This window comes from Apteryx mantelli, chromosome 7 (genome assembly GCF_036417845.1).
Source record: "Apteryx mantelli isolate bAptMan1 chromosome 7, bAptMan1.hap1, whole genome shotgun sequence".
NCBI lineage: Eukaryota > Metazoa > Chordata > Aves > Apterygiformes > Apterygidae > Apteryx > Apteryx mantelli.
This window is the reverse complement of record NC_089984.1, coordinates 31,048,942-31,064,921: the sequence shown is the minus strand read 5'-3', so window position 1 is coordinate 31,064,921 and position 15,980 is coordinate 31,048,942. Positions and strand designations below refer to the sequence as shown.

The following is a 15,980-nucleotide window of genomic DNA, read 5'->3' as shown; positions in this document are numbered from 1 at the left end:
GTGACAGCATCTGTGAAGCAACCAGGGGAATCCTAAGCCAAACCTTTGATTAGTTTGATAAACTTCAGCTGTCTCACACATATGCCTGAAATTTATATTATGCATACAGGAAAGTGTGGTTTGGGTTTGCTGTGTTTTATTTTTTAACAATGTCATCAAATATCCACAAAGCCTTCATAACAATGGAAAAGTACAAGGTGTACTTGGATGGAAAACAGTCTGTGATTTGCTACTACTATCCTAAACAGAACATGCACATGCCGCTATTGGAAGTCTTTCATCCGTAACTCCTGTAAGAGAGGCCTGAAAAATAACCGCAGTCATGAAAAAATTAAATTCTAAGATAGCTGCCTCAAAAACAAGATAATCTGTAGTTTAACTAAAGAGGGTGAAGAATCTCTTTTGTAATGTAGGTAAAAGCTGGATGCCGTTAGGAAAGCACTTGCGCTGCTAGCAGGGAAAATGATTAATTTGGTTTTTCTATTATACTAGGTAGTGGAGAGGGGCTGATGGAGCAGCGCTCTCTGGGGAGGAGGCTGGTGGGGAGGAAGCACGCTGCTGTGCTTAGGGGGCCGGTCTGCCGGGACTGCAGCTGGTTTCTTTGGCTTTCTTCTGCCGCATTAGCTGGGCCTATTTATCCCCGGTGTGAATTTCATTTGAAGAGCAGTAATCTCCCAAGAAGTCGAGACACAGTTCACTTTTTAAAAATAGGGAAAGACGATTGTGTTTTGCTTTGCGTTTCAGTGTTTGAGATTTGAATGCCAGACAGGCTCTGCTGTTCTTATCGCTCATATCAAACGACACGTATATGGAGACTGTGAAGTGGGAGAGCTGCGCGGAAAGGAGCCCTTTTAAGACGCTGGAGTTTTGTAAGTACAGTAGCTCAGATGGGAGTGTAACAAAGGCTCTGTGTTGTGCTGTTGTACATCAGAGCCAAAAAAACCCTAAGGGGCACATCTCTAGTACCATGTCTAGCAGATTATGCATGCAACTCTAGTTGCCAGTAATGAGCTGTGTGGCTAATCTGTCATGCACCGCGCTGAGATGTTCCCCTTCCCCCCCGTGGCTGAGCTCAGGGGGCACGTTGCCCCCCCCCCCCCCCGAGGTGCTGAGCACCCTTACGTCCTCTCGGGGCTAATGGGACAGGAAGACATTAAAAACCCAGGGTTCGTCTCAAGGGCAGACTGAGCTGCCCAGCTCTGGCAAACAGAAAATCAAAAGCGAGAATGAAAGGCCATCTTTAAACAGCAACTCGAGCCACTACAGAAAGAGTTCTTGGGCTATAATGGGCTGGTTAATATTCAGGGATTTTACTTATCTACAGTGATATGCCATGAATTAATAAGAGGCAGTAAAAATGGGCCTAATGGAGCACAGAAAAGTCCGTCCCTCATTTTGTTTTCTCACTGATTTCATGATCCAAGTGTTTTCAATTTACAACTCAAATGCCTATTTACAAAAAAATTGTCAGCATGACAAAATCCTCTCAAGCTCAAGTCATGTTCCAGTTCTGAGACTGTCACACACATTCTGTCACGCATCAAATTTTGCTGTAATTGGAGCAGAACTTAGGTTGCTGGCTGTAGCTATATTAGATCTGTGAGGCCAATCCGATTACCTGTTTGGTCAATAAAATAGCTCTTTGCCCAAAGACCTGCAAATGAGTAGAAAAACACTTTTAAAATAACTGTTTTATCTCAGTCTTCAAAGCTCTGAATTTCCCAGGGAGTTCCTCAGGTTAATTTTATTGGAATCAGGAGTGTGTAAGGTTAATAATTAAATTAACTGTTAATACTGATATTAATATTATTTAAATTGAAATTATTATTAATAACAGTAGTGGTATTCCCATGTAATGACAAGACTTCAGTAACTGAGACTTTAAGAAAAAACTTAAATACTAGAAGATCTAGGATAAAGCCCCTAGAATTAGTAATTTTCCTACAAGTTTGCAGTGCCTTGTCCTATGTGTTTCATGGTCCTAGCTAGGTACAGGCTCTTCAGCGTGGGGGGTCAGTTGTCCAACAAGGCTGCCGCGCTCTGTTTTTCTGTCCTCGAGCCCCTGCGTCTTGAGCCTGGTTCCCCAGCACAGGGGTTGGGCAGGCACCGTCAGCTCCATTTTCCCAGCTGCTGCCTAAGAGAGGAGCAGATTTTCCCAAGCCTCCAGCATAATAAGGGCTTTTGGTTATTTTCTGCCAGTCTTGCAATAGTCTGGGATCAGACTCCCACTAGACTGGGTGTTGTACATATTTATAAAGAACAGCCCATGCCCCTAGCAACATACATTTTTCCGATGTGGATGGATGGATGCAGCAAACAGACGAGGAGGGCGGAAAGTGAGGGTGCTCATGTAAAATAAGCAGGCAATGGAGGAGCAGAGCCAGATCTGTACAACGGCTGGGTGGACTTTGCAGCTGGAGGAGGTTGTCCAGAGTGGTGGAGGCTTAAGGTTAAGTTGTCTTGAACAGAAGAAAGGTGAGCAAAGGACCAGACACCGTGACAGAGCGAGGGAGGCACCAAGGGAGCACAAACCCCAAAGCACCAATGGCAGGTTGGGCTGAAAATAAAGCTCCTTCCTTGCAAGAGCTAGATAAGACTGCCGGTAAACAGATGCCAATTAACAAGAATGTCAGGAAAGATGGGGCAGAGTGTTTGGACAATGATGTATTTTTTTTTTTCCCCCTTCACAATGATATATTTTGAAAGCTGATTAAAACCAAACCCTAAGTGTTTTTAGTGATGAGGGGGGAGCTTTTATTCTCTTTTGGACAGAGTGATAGGAGAAGAGGTTTGTATGTAGCTCCAGTTAAATGCTTCTGCTATTGATGATGGGTCACAGGAAAGAGGCATCCAAGACTAAAGGTCTGGCTAAGCCAGGCATATTTTTTATCAGTGGATTATTTGAAAATTTCCATTTTCGGGGAAGAATTTTCTTTGTTTGCTCTGCCGACCAGGGACTCCTTGGCCAGTCTAAACAGAAAAGGTTTCTCATGTCAGCGATTGCCATGCCGCCTTGTGTCATGCATGAGCTTAGAGGTGGGAAGTCCCTCAGAGAAGAGGAGAGAAGAGAGCGCACTGAAGGAAACGGGACAAGCCTGAAAAACAACAGCACAGACGGGGGCACACGAGCTTCTCCCCTCTGCCCCCCTGTCCCATTCCCAGAAGTTGGTCTCCCGCTCGCCAGCCCATCCTGGGATGGGAGGCTGGGATTGTAGTGTTTTCTGTCAGCTCGCTGGTTTGGTATACGTTCTGGTGTATTGGCGTACATTCTGGAGGATGGAAGAGAAGAAGGCACGAGCGAAATCCTTCTCCAGCTCAGATAACCTAGCAGCTGCCCACAGGGCGAGAGGATGGATTGCAAGCTGGCTCTTCTGTTTCCACCTACTATTAAGAACATAAATTCTTTGCAGCAGGGACTATAAATACTTAGAGTGCCGACAGCATCGAGGACTGTGATAACTGGATCAGAGTATCTTTCTCTGTGTAGGCTGAAAAGAAGGCATTGCGCAGCAGTCACCTCGATGCCTCCTGGCAGCAGCCTGTAGCCGTGTGCTGATGGTTCTGCTTCATTTATAAGTTGCTCGTGGAAACTAGCTTTGGGCTCCCTTGCTTTCAAAGGTCAGCCTCTAGGCTACCATATCTATGGCTTTGTAATTCCCGTGTCTATCTTGTGATCGTTATTGAAGGGCTAATAACGCGGTACAAAAGATGCGATACAGAAAAATTTGCGGGTAGCGCGTATAAAGAAATCAAGTGGGGACTGACAATTCTTTTCTTCCCAGGATCTGGGAGTTTTCTTGGCGTCTAGGCTAGCAGGTCTGCCGTTGTCAGTGGCACTTTGGAAGCTTATTGAAAAATGGGTTTGGACTGCTGGTGGAGAGCCTTGAGTCAGTGGAACAGTTAGAAATCTTACTGACTTCAGTGAATTTGGCAAATAGCTAATGAACTGCATAAGACTAGCTGAGGGCTGGATGATCATATGCAAGTTCTCTTTCTTGAGGTAACTGCCTGCAAAATAATCATGTATTGAATAAAAGCAGTCTAATTTCTAGGGCAAGCTGTTCTTGGAAGCGTGATGGCAGAAGGTGATGCTAGTTCCTATGTATGTATGCGTATATAAAGAACTGAAGTGGGTTTATCACTGCAAAAGCCCATAGCGGGGAGGCAGTTTGTGCAATCCTCCTCCGCCTTTGAGCCTGTCGTAGCCCCAGGCTGGCTGAGGGGCTGCAGCCGTCCCTGCGAGGAAGGGGCGGCGGCGGAGGGCCCGTCCTCGCCCCGCCGCCCCCGGCCTTGGGGCCCCCTCGGCCCCGGCGCCGCCGCAGGCCGGGCGCGGGCCCCCGGGGCGCCGCCGCCGTGTCGGGGCGGGGAGGGGCGGGCGCGACCCCCCGCCACACGGGGGCGGCGGCGCCCAGCGCGCCCCGTCCCGTCCCGTCCCGCGGCGGCAGGCGGCGGCGGCGGCGGCTCCGCGCCCCCCGGGCCGCCCGGGGGCGGGGACGGCGGCCGGGCCCGGCCCCTCCCGCCCGCCCGCCCGCCCGCCCGCTGCCGCCGCCTGCCGCCGCACTCGCCGCGCAGCCGGAGGCAGCGGGCAGGGCGCGGAGCCGGGCCGCCGCCGCCGCCGCCGCCGCCGCGAGGGGGGAGCCGGAGCCGCCGCCGCGGCGGGGCGCGGGGCGGAGCCGGGCCGGGGCGTCCTGCCGCCCCCCGCGCCGGCCGGCATCGCCGCGGCGGGCAGCGCGGCGGAGGTGCTGCCCAGCGCCGCGGGGCGCCTCGCTGCTGCCGCCGCCGGGCCGCGCCGCAGGGAGCAGGGAGGCAGCCGCGGAGCCCGCGAAGATGCTGTCCTACAGCGTGCTGGACGCCACGGTGGTGGACGTGGAGAAGAGGCGGAACCCCTCGAAGCACTACGTGAGTAGCGGCCCCGCCGCGCAGCCCCGCTGCCCAGCCCGGGGTGTCCCGGAGCCCCCGGCGCCTCGGGCAGCCTCGGGCGGGCGGGAGGGAGGGAAGGAAGGCGCCGCCCGGGCGGAGCCGCCCCGTCCCGCCGCCGCCGTCCCCGTGCCCGTGCCGCCGCCGGGGCAGGTGCGAGGCGCCCGGCGCTGCGCGGCGGCGGGACGGGGGCCCGCGGTATCGGCACAGCTGTGCGAGCCTGGCTTTCCTCCTTACCCTTTTCCTCACCCCCTTCCCTGCCCTTTTTTCCTTTTTCCCCCCTCTCCTAACGCTCTCATTTTGAAGTTTGCTTCCCCTCGGGAGGCGCCTCTTCCCTCCCTGCTCGGCAGGCTGCAGCGCGGCACGGGACAGGTCTCCGAGCTGCCCCGTTTCAGCCCCGTCGCGGCCGCGGCACCGCCGAGCGCCCCGGCGGGGAGCGGAGCGGAGAGGAGCGAGGCTCGGCCGCTGCCGGCTCGCCGAACCGACAGTGCTGAATGAGCCTTTGCTCTCATAAAATTTTCTCCCGTAAAGTTATATAAAGACCTTTTTGAAGGGGGCAGCTGGTTGGCGTAGTTATCGAGGCAGGCTCAACATTTGGGTTCTCTTTCATCTCTCTTTTGCTTTCCTCCTTTCACACCTTACTGCCACAGCGCAGCATCCGATGAGAGTTTTTCAGCAACCTTCCCGGACTCCAGTACTGCGGGGTGTCATGTGGAAGCGTCTTTGCCTCCAGGAGTTCGCAGCAGGCAATGGTGTAGCTTTTGCCCATCCACATTAGTAGAAAAGCAATCTTTTTTTCTCCGTCTGTCTCCATTTTGGGGTTTTATTTATACCAAGCTCTTTAATTCTCTTCTCAAAATATAACTTGTGTTTAAATACACAGAAGTTTGGGTTTTGTGTGTGCAGAAGGTAGTCATCCTGCTTGGGTAAGGAAAAGCCTGAGGGGGTGTTGCATCTGGTGTGAAATCACTCTGAGTATGCCGTGTTTCCTGGCATTGCCTGCCTGCCAGATTTCTCTGGAGCCGGTCGCCATTTGAATGGGTTGCCTGAAAGATAAGGCCAAAGATCGGACATAAAGCTGTGTATTAGTATTTCGTATTGCTGAGCTTTTTCCTCTAAGGCTTAAACCGTAACCCAGTTCAAGGCTAGAGGGCACTGTGTTGCTGAGAGATGCTGACTTGCGGATGTAAAGCTGAAGCCCTGATCTGCTGGGGAATTAGAGGTCTTGTGCCCAGTTCATAGGCATGGAAGGTCTCATGGGTCTCATGTCTTCTCAGCTTGCCAGCTGGATGTGTGCGTTCAGGCCACATCACTCATTCATCGCTTCTGTGTGGCAAAGACTTCTTTAGCTTTTGCACATTGTCGCTCTGAATTGTGGCAGACTCTGCTGCAGGCTGTTATCTCACCTGAAAGGTGGTTGCAGTTTGGCATCAGAGCCTGTGACCCCTCTGTAGAGAAGTCTAGTAGCTCTGCTAAGCCTAAAGACGTACAAAAGAACGGGTAACAATACCTTCCTAATGGCTAGGAGAAATTGGTGTTGTTCATTTCTTATCAATTTGAAGATATCTAGAAAACAGAGATGTAAGCCCTGTGTTTACAGATCTGAAACAAAACAAATTCTGTGTTTTCTTGTCGAAATGCATTTCTGCATTTCCTTGGTGACTGTTGACATTGCATTTTAGCAACAGCAATCTAAACTGTTACAAGAAGCTCTCTGTAGTGTTTCTAATGGGAAACCTATTTCTTTCCCTTCATCCTTCTCTCCATGCAACCTTTCTGATATTGTTTTCTATATAACAGTTCCATATTCCTATGTGCCTGATTCTTGTCCAAAAAAATCCCAGGCTAAGTGGTTTGCTGTTTGAGTAGTGTTGCGTCTGCCTTGTGTCCCACTGACTCCCAGTCTCTGGTTGTACAGTATCGAGCATAATAGGGTCTTGGTTCACAAATGAGCATTGGAGTAATTCAATTAAAAATAATGGTCATCCACTTCCATGTGAATCTCTTACTTTTAGACGAGTGGATTAACCCAGAGGTCTAAAAGTCTTGGCCTCTTCTTCATTTCCTAGATTTAAGCAGATTGCAATTTGCTGCAGCTGTATGTGCTGCAGCCTTTCATCCGTCTTTGGCTGGGACAGCCAAACTGTGATCTTTCAGGGCCACAGTGGAGCCTAGAGGAGATGAAGGTGAGTATTAGGCACTGTGGACACACAGAGAGGGCTAAATGTGAGCAGCACCTAAGCACCTGTACTGCCTGGCCTAGATGCCAGGAATCATTCCCTGGGACAGACGTCTTTCGTGATATATGCATAGCGTTAGCGGCCTTGACTCAAGAAGCTAAAAGAAAGGAGGCAGCTCTGTGTATCCGCTTCTGTGATCACTGTGCATGAAACTTCTAAAGAGATTAATACCTTGCTGGAAGATTTGTAGGGCTCTGCGCATGGGAAGAGATTAAAATCTTAGATCCAGTGCTATTTGATATGAATCCAGACGGTTCTCCCCACGGGGAAGTCGCTGCTGGGGAAGGAGTCTGCAGTGCTTCCCTGTCGGCAGCTGGGTCGCGCAATGCTGCCCAGCCAGCCGAGGGCCCTGGGTGGCGGCATGTGAAACAATAAACAAAGGTTGGATGGTTTATCGCGTGCCTTTTGTGTGGTATATCCCTAGTATAAGCTACTGCTGCTCTTACAGCTTTCGACTTTCTAAATTCTCTTTCTCTTCTTTTTCCATAGAGATGGTCCCTAAAAAATTGATTGTGCTTGATAAAATACGTTAAACTTCCTTGCTTTCCCCCTCCCCTTTTCTTTTAACAAGGACAATGTCAGGAAGGTCAAGTCTGGGTTTGTTGGAAAGACCCTTGGCACAGCAGGGGTCATATGTTGGCTGAGCAATGGTGTGGTGAATCAGGGTGGGTTAGGACATTTCAGTTAATGGTTCAAAGTGCCACTTCTTCATTCTGAAAAGAAAAAGCTGGTAACAAAATCCAAACCCTTTTCTCCTCACCTGCTAAGTTTTAAACAGTCCACAAGTCTCTTCTTTCAGTTGTTCAAGTTTGATCTGTTTATGGTGTACCTTCTCTAGCTTTTAGTCTGAAATTTTGATTGTCTGAATTGTCCAAATTAAAGATGAAATGATCTCAGAACAGAAATGGGCTCTTTATTAAAAAAACAAACAAACAAACAAAAAAACACCCCCGCTGTTGATGCCTACCTCCTTTATCCATCCATAATGGAGCTTAAAGAAGACACGTTCTCCTCCCCTCTCCTCTCTCTGTTTCCAGATTGTCTTTGGGCAGATAGCTCACTCTTTGCCCAAATGTCTGGCTCGCTTGGAAGCCCTGCAGGGTGCCTCTGTCTGCCAGATGTGCTTGGTGCTGCTATCAAGAAGGTGAGAGGGAGGTTAGCACCTTCACCTGCTCACACTCGGCCTGCGTAATGACAAACATTCATTAGAGGCCAAATGAAGGGGATCCCCCCACCCCCCTCTCTGTCCACTTGCTCTTCTGCAGAGGACTGGACAGTTACTGATGTGCATTATCTTGCTAGACGTTTATATGTTTGGGGTCATTGCCGAGGTCACTAAGTGTGTCTGTGCTAACCAAAGGACAGGGATTTGCTCATCAGTGCTGATTTCCTCTCTCAGTGCTAGTCTATTCCTGTTGCAGTTGTGCTTGTTATTCAGCTTTGTACAGTGTGGAGCGAAGGTAAAACATGCTTGCTTTAGAAGTGGCTGCCCTGTTTCTTTCTAGTTAAATGAGTGAGGTGTGTTGCTGATTTAAGCCACCTGAGATGCCTGCATGTTGCCCTTGATTCCTCCCCAGGATGATTGTTTCTTAATGTCATCTCCAAATGTCTTGTGATGGCTCTTGTAGGAATCCTTCTGCTGCTTGGAGGTGGTAGCTAATCTCCTGGGGTTGCTGGCATTTCCCTACTGTAAGGGACTGCATCTTGCTGTGCTGGGTTTTGGTGCTGCTCCCAGGAGAATGTGAGTGCACTTGTCACAAGTGACTGGCTGTAAAATGTCAGCATGATCAGAAGAAAAAACTGGCACCACCAGGGTCACACTGATCATTTTGTCTTAGCTGTCCCTGACCACTGCTTAGGCTCAGGTGCAAGTCACTGAAGAGCAGATGTCTTCATGGCTTCGTTTCTCTGCTGCAAGCTGCCAGTGATACAGAAGCAAACGCTGAAGAGGAAGGTCTGGGTACATCATGGGATTAGTGACAAGGGTCTTTGGCCTTGTGTTGGTCCCCCATTGCTTCCATGGGAGAAGGAGCTGGATTCTCCCCTGCTTGGGTCATCAGATGTCCTCTCCAATGAGGCCCTGCCTGCAAGTTTGAGTCGAGGAGCTCCATGTGCCACTTGTGCTGGAAGTACCAGCAACTCATGGGTAAAAAAGGCTCAGGCTAGCTTTTTTTTTTTTTTTTTTTTTTTTTTTTTGACCCTTTTAATTTGCAAAGCTGGAGAATGTGAGCCAGATTTCTTCCAGAGCAAATGGGACACGGCACTCTTGGAGCTCACAAGGCCTGTGGCCTGGAGGTGCAGCTCAATGAGGGACCTGACATGAAACAGAAGGCAGCGTTACATGAGCAGACGGAGCAATTATTTAAGACTTCTGATCCATTTTCTGCCCTCCCCCTCCCTCCCTCCCATTAAGAAACACTGTGTGGCTTTGCTTCTAGGGCCTATGATCTGATTTGACTCACTGGTCTGAATTATTATCTTTGCTTGGGGTGCTGGGAGAGAGCCAGAAAATTAGCAGGCTGCTCCGTGACTTCATCATTCCTCGGCATTGAACTTCCCTGCATTGGCAAGGTTTATGTCAAAGATGGCTGTGATCCCCTGTGTGCAGAGCAAAGGAAAGCTCAGGAGGAACATGTCAGGGTAAAACGTTCCCTTCTCCCTTGCAGTGGCTTCCTCTGTATGTAGACCACCACCCCGTCAGGGTAGACGTATTTCTTTCAGGATGATTTCCATTATTCTGCTGTTTTAGTCGCAAATCTTCTGAATTTTGCAGTCTACAAAACCTTCATTGTTTTTAGACTCTGATGAAACATGTCAGGAAGAAGAAGTCGTCAATTTTGCCAAAAAATTTGGAAGCTGTGGATGGTCAGTTCTCTGCAGGTTGGTTCCACTCTTTGCCCCTGCTCCCAAAGGGCCGAGGGAGCAGGAATAGTAGGAGGGAGAGCACTAACATTTCTGATATGAAGCTACCTACCCCTGCTAGTGCTCAGAGGACTTCCGTTGACAAGTGGATGCGGTGATGAAGAAGAGAGAAACGCTGCTTGTGGAAGTGGAAGTTTTCTCTAGCAGCAGAGGTTTATTTTCTGTGCCTTGTTGGGTTTTTGCTTTCCAGTCATCAGTTGTTTATGAGGCTGGTGTAATGTACAGGGCTGTTCTCTTCCCTGCCTCGAAAGGTTCACTTTCTGCCCTCTTTCAGCATCCTCTTGCCCTTCCAGTGCCACACCTGCATGCGATCCTCCCTCTTGGAGGTCCCTTCCATGTTACCTTATCCATCGTCTTAGGAGGTACCCAAGAGAGCCACAGCCCTTAGAGTTTCTTCGGGGAAATAGGCTTGCAAACCTAGCTCGGGACACTTTGGGCATCCATGTGCTGTCTGGCATTTATTAACTCTAGAACTCGAGCCCTTTTCAGAGGGCAGTAGGGTAGCTCAGTGGACTTTGTGCAAGAGTGGATTAAGAAGCCCTCACAGTCCTTCCTTCCAGTGGAGCTGTGGGTTGGAAACAGCCAACCAAGATATAGTAATATCTGAAGTCAGCAGTTTGTGAAGTAAATGGCTGACCCCAGCCTTAGAAATAGATTAAAAATGAATAGAGGCACAAGGTAGTTGTCCGGATTTGCAGTGCTCCATATACTATGTTCAGAGCAGAATGAAATAATGCAGGAGGCTGTAAATCCTGAGCTGCCTGTATGGGCTCTCATGTGGTTGAACCTGCAGTGTGCGGGGAGGGCGGCCAGGAGGAAGCTTAGTGAAAGGCTTTTTGCAAACCCTTGAGCTGGGGATGGTAGTAACAGCTCCAAAAGCCTCCATCTTCCATTTTAAAAGCGACTAAGACACCACTACTGACTTTAACTGGGACTTAGTTACCAGGGGAAGTGTTGTCCTAAGAGACAGCACAAATGCTTTCAGCTGCTGCAAACTGCCGGTGACCTCGGTGGCTTCAAAAGAGCCTGAGTGTGTGGGTGGATGGGTGCTGGGACCCATGTGTGCAGCACAACTTGCAGGGTCGTGGCCACAATTCCCTCAGTCTCATTGCTGTGAGCTAAAAGGGAGGGGAGAGGACTGGAGGGAGTGAATCATGCCCCTTTCCCGGAGCTGGAAACGGGAGAGAGAGACGAACAGGCTTCCTTAGGAAGCAAGCGATGGCATAGGAAATAGAGCCCAAACTTCCTGCATCCCAGGGCTGCCTCTCTGCAGATCCCACGTGTTCGCCCAGCCCTGTCCACGGGCATCTCCGAATCCCTGCTGCATTGCCCTCCTCCCATCCCTGTGAGGTGGCACTGTGCTGGCACCCTCCTTGGGGGGCTGAGGCAAAGAAAGGCTAAGTGACAGGCCCAAGGCCACCCAGGAAGTCTGTGGCAGCATTTTCTATTCTCCTCTTTGGCTGCTAAAGCCATCTTCCAAATTATCTGAAAAAAAGTACACAGCCTGAAAAAATACTACCCTTGTATTCTGTCATTGTCTTCCTCAAAAACCATTTCCCATTTTATATGGATTAAACAGGAAGAAGGATTCAATTGACCCTACCTGAGGCAGGAGGTGACGTGCAAGCTCTCTAATTTAGTCATCTGAGAGGAAACAGCTGGACCTTCTAATGTGAGATGGCCCTTTTTTTTTTTTTTTTTTTGATCTTCCTTTTTTTATGCCATGTCCTCTTAGTCGGTGCCTGCTCACACAAAGGGAATTGGTTGCCCGTAACAATGGAGAAGAGCAGGCTCATTAGAGGGGGCTGGCAGCGCTGCTGTGTTTGGCATTGTGAAGCTGAAAGCTTTCTTGTAGCTAAAAATGACACCTTCTTGCCTGGAGCGTGCTGTATAAATACTGCATGAAAAAGGCAGAGAGCTGCACAGTAACGCACTATTTGGGATTGGCAGCGTCTGCTGCTTAATCAAGTAATGTCAACTCCAAAATATAGTAAAGGCAATGGCAAAACTCCCAGTAGCTTCCCTGGGCCTTGGCTCACACCTTTAGAGAGAGGCTTTCTTGAAAGTTTTACTGAGAAATTTGTAAAAATGATGTTTCTTAACAAAGTCACCCGCTTTCTCTTTACTATAAAAGCAAAAAAATGCTCTCCAGAATCTCTCTGTTATGTTCTTCTAGACAGAAACATTACGTTTGGGGAAAAAAAGGCAAAAGAAAACCAGGTGGTTTTCACCTGGAAGGGTTTTAAAATGGAAAATCTCACAGTCTAATTAGAACCTTCCTAACTTAGTCTGCTCACTTCTTCTTTACACCACCTGCAATTTGGAAAATAGTCAGTCTTGCAGACTCACGTTCGCTGTCAGTAATACTTATAATAAGAATACTGTATGTTTTATTGTAATGCCTGATAGCCTTTATTGCAGAGCAAGGATGCTTTTGCACCAAGACCTGGGCAGACAGACCTGAAAGATGGTCTCTGCCCTGGGCAGGTAAGATAAGGGACGACACCCAAATGCAAGCAGATGGGGACAGTTAGACAGTATCATCTGGCAAAGCAGGTGGTGATCTCAGCATAACAGTAACCCTAACTGTTGTCTAGTATTCTTTTAAGCATCATTGCAAAGGTAGAGCATAAAAAAGGATGATGTAAGAATACTTTAAATTGCCCTGGGGTGAAGGTAGAGCAGCGAGAATACTCATTTTAATAGCTGTAAAGTGCCTGAAAACAGTGGTGTTAACTGTTTGGTGCTCTTAGCTTAGGATGACTTTTGTGATGACCATAGGGATGGTATTGAGGCATTGATTTTGGCAAAGCTATTTTTTTCTTTTTTCTTTTTTTTTTTTCCCCCCAGCATTTTGAGGAGGAGCTCAGTGTGTAGTAAACAAGTAACCAAATGCTTTAACTGGGAACATTCTAGTTTTGTGGGCAGAATATACTTCCCAAAATCTGTTTCTTTGTCCTGATTTTGCATATTGCTGTAGTAAAACTGCAGTGTATTTCTGACTGGTCTTAATAGTCACTGACTGCTCCAGCAGAGGATTTGAGTGTACCACAGTTTCCCAATAAGGCTGTAATGCTGTTTAGCCACATTCGTTATAATGCAACTTCTTTATTTTACGATGGTTGACTCGTCAGATGGAATGAAGCACTGATGGTCTTTAAGTGTCAATTAATACATGCATGGTCCTGTACTTACTGTATTTGAAACCTAACTAGCAATAATTATGTTCTGACATGTTGCTGGCACTGTTTCTCTGACCGATGGGGTGTGTTTTATTTTTCCTATAAGTCACGCTAACAAAACGCAGCAACGTGCTAGGCTCCTAAACTCACAGCAGTCGGTAGCATGATTTTATAGGCTTGATACAAACCTGGTCTGCAAAGGAAACATCCCTATCTACGTTTGTCAGGAGAAACATGCCAAACCACTGCTAACCACGGTTGTGTTTAAACAGGGACTCCACACCACTATTCTGTCTCCTTTACAGGAATCCTCCATAGCTGCACCTGAAATACAGGAAGCGTGGTTCTCCGCTGTCCAGATGTGCCTAGAAATGCAAATTTTAATGTATAAAGTTCATAAATCGTCCAGGAAGGCTTGAACTAATGTCCAGCTTGGTACAGACAAGACATCGTGTAGTGCAGTAGAAGTATTCATGTGTCCTCTTTACCGGTGTTGTGACCTTGGATCATCTGTACAACCTTTCTGGGTCTCAGTGTCCTATGCTGCAAAGCAGAGATAGGATTCACTCTCCTTTTACAAAGTGTAAAGATGCATGTGCTGCCTAAGTGCTAAGTGTTAGTATAGGCTTAGAAACGCCTGTGTTGGGTCATTTTCCCCTATCAGTAGCTCCGCCCCGAAGAGCAGCGGCTGCAGAGTGGCAAGGTCATGCAGTTATCCGGCAGCAGGAGTCGGGCCGTTGCTTCCCTAATAGCGTTCAGCAGGCACCGTCGTGAATGAGACGATGCAAAAGCCACGTTCCCCTCCGTGGAGACGTACGGCTGGGATGCCAGGAGCACTTGTCAGCCCTGAGCCTGTCCCTCCAGGGCTTTCGTTCTCCTCTTGGAGACCCAGTGTCTGAGAAAGTATTTGAGGTGAAATATGGAAGATGGTCTTTCTGGGGAGCAAAGCCCTTGGCAGTGAGTTAGTAGCTGCTGCTGTCTGATCTCTGGGTGTCTCTATATTCCCTGTCGGTAAAGCTTGCACCCTCAGTGTTTCGTTGCAATAGGGAGCATCTGCATTACCACTATCCTTACTCTGTGAAGATGAGAGTTTCTAATTGCTTCCTCAGCATACTCTGAGATTTTTTCCTACTCCTTAGCTCTGGCTGTTCCATCCTTACTTATAATTTAACCCATATAGATGTCTTTGGTGGATAGAAGACCATTCCTCTGGGTGGATCTTCTAGACTCCTGATTTTTTTTTATTTATTTTTAAGCTCCCTTTCCCCCTACTGACCCCCTAGCAGGTACGAACCCACAGTAGATTACATGCGACCTCAAGCAAAGTCCTCTAAAAATAATAGTTTTAAATGTTGTTCCATCCCATGCCCTGCGAGTGCTTTTCTGTGCTGTCTCTGAGCCCAGTGTGTGTTTCCTTTGCCTGCAAATTTGGCACTCTGACACCTGCCTGGTCTCGAGCAGCCTGGGCTGAAGGACCGCTATTAATGGGATGGATGCTACGAGCAGCAGCTGAGCTTCCAGTCTTGAGCCGAACCAGGGCAGCTGGCACAGCCCCTGCTAATGCATAAGTGGGAGCCCTGCAGTTTCCCAGGGCTGTCAGTCCAGCAACTTTCACCGGCATTAAAATCACTTCGAATTTAAAAACAAACAAACAAGGATATGTGAAGTATTTTCCTGGAGGAAAGCCACAGGGAGCAGATTAAGTACATCTCCCTCCTCCCATCTCCCAAGCATGTCACCGGAAGAGAGACTGGAGTTCAGCGTTTTCCTAAGTGGGATTCAAGCAAGCTCTGGAGCTGGCGTCTGGGATGGGGAAGAGGAAAGCGAGGAGCAGAAGGGAAGCTCTGTGCGTGCCTGCATGTGTTTGTGGATGTGTGTGTATCTATCAGGTGAAACTCAATCCCTGAACCAGCCCTGGTGCTAATATGCCCTTTTATTAACAAGAGCTGCTTATTTTCTATTAGTAACAGGAGGTTAGAGCTGTTGGCTGAAGTAGAGAAGATAAAAAGTGACTGGTACCAGTGTACCATCCATGCTGGTTTTCCGTATACTGTGGGGTAGCAATCCTGTAACTTCTGCGTGTTGCAAGTCCTGGACAGGCTAACAAGCTTTTGGCTCTTCCCAAATCTAAATAACTTTCCCCTAATGCATCAGAAAAATCCATTTTATGAAGACAACACAGGATGTTTTATTCAAAGGTGATCTAGAGCAGTTTGAGGTAGCCAGCCTCTAAAATACTCTCACTTGAGACGTGTGCAGAGTCTTCCAGCTGTTCTTGCTCAAGAAGAGATTTTCTGTTTAATCTTTAGCTGCTGTCTTTATGATTGTAGAAACTCTATGGGAAAACACTGGATTGTTTGGGGGAAACAGCTTTCCACCTGTGTTTGAGTTGGGCTGTGGTAGCTTGAATTTTATCCTTTAATGCAGACATCCCTGATTTGTAAAGATAAGTATAAATAGTTCACTTTTAACCATCACCAAGAATATTAAAATGAATTTTTCATGGGTAACAACCACTGGAGACTGCAGTACCCTTGATCCAGGCAAAAAGAGTGTGTCATCCTGTTAAACTTCTCTCTGTCCCCTCGACATGAGGACAAGTGGCTGTATGTATAGCAATGGCAATTTGCTAGTGTCACTGGAGAGTGATCCTGTGTATTGGTGTGTGTGAGGTGCCTTCGTCTCAGAGAGCGCCTTGATTTTTGAAAGAACCGAGGCT

The 15,980-nt window shown here is 48.3% G+C and overlaps 1 protein-coding gene across 1 annotated transcript in view; it reads left to right on the top strand.

Annotated features, from left to right (window-relative positions):
- Positions 1-4,827: 4,827 nt before the first annotated feature.
- Positions 4,828-15,980, top strand: part of SH3PXD2A (SH3 and PX domains 2A) — a 262,339-nt gene continuing 251,186 nt past the window's right edge. The window contains exon 1 of the mRNA XM_067300208.1: positions 4,828-4,899. Within this exon, the coding sequence (XP_067156309.1) occupies positions 4,828-4,899 (72 nt within the window). The remainder of the gene's footprint in view (positions 4,900-15,980) is intronic.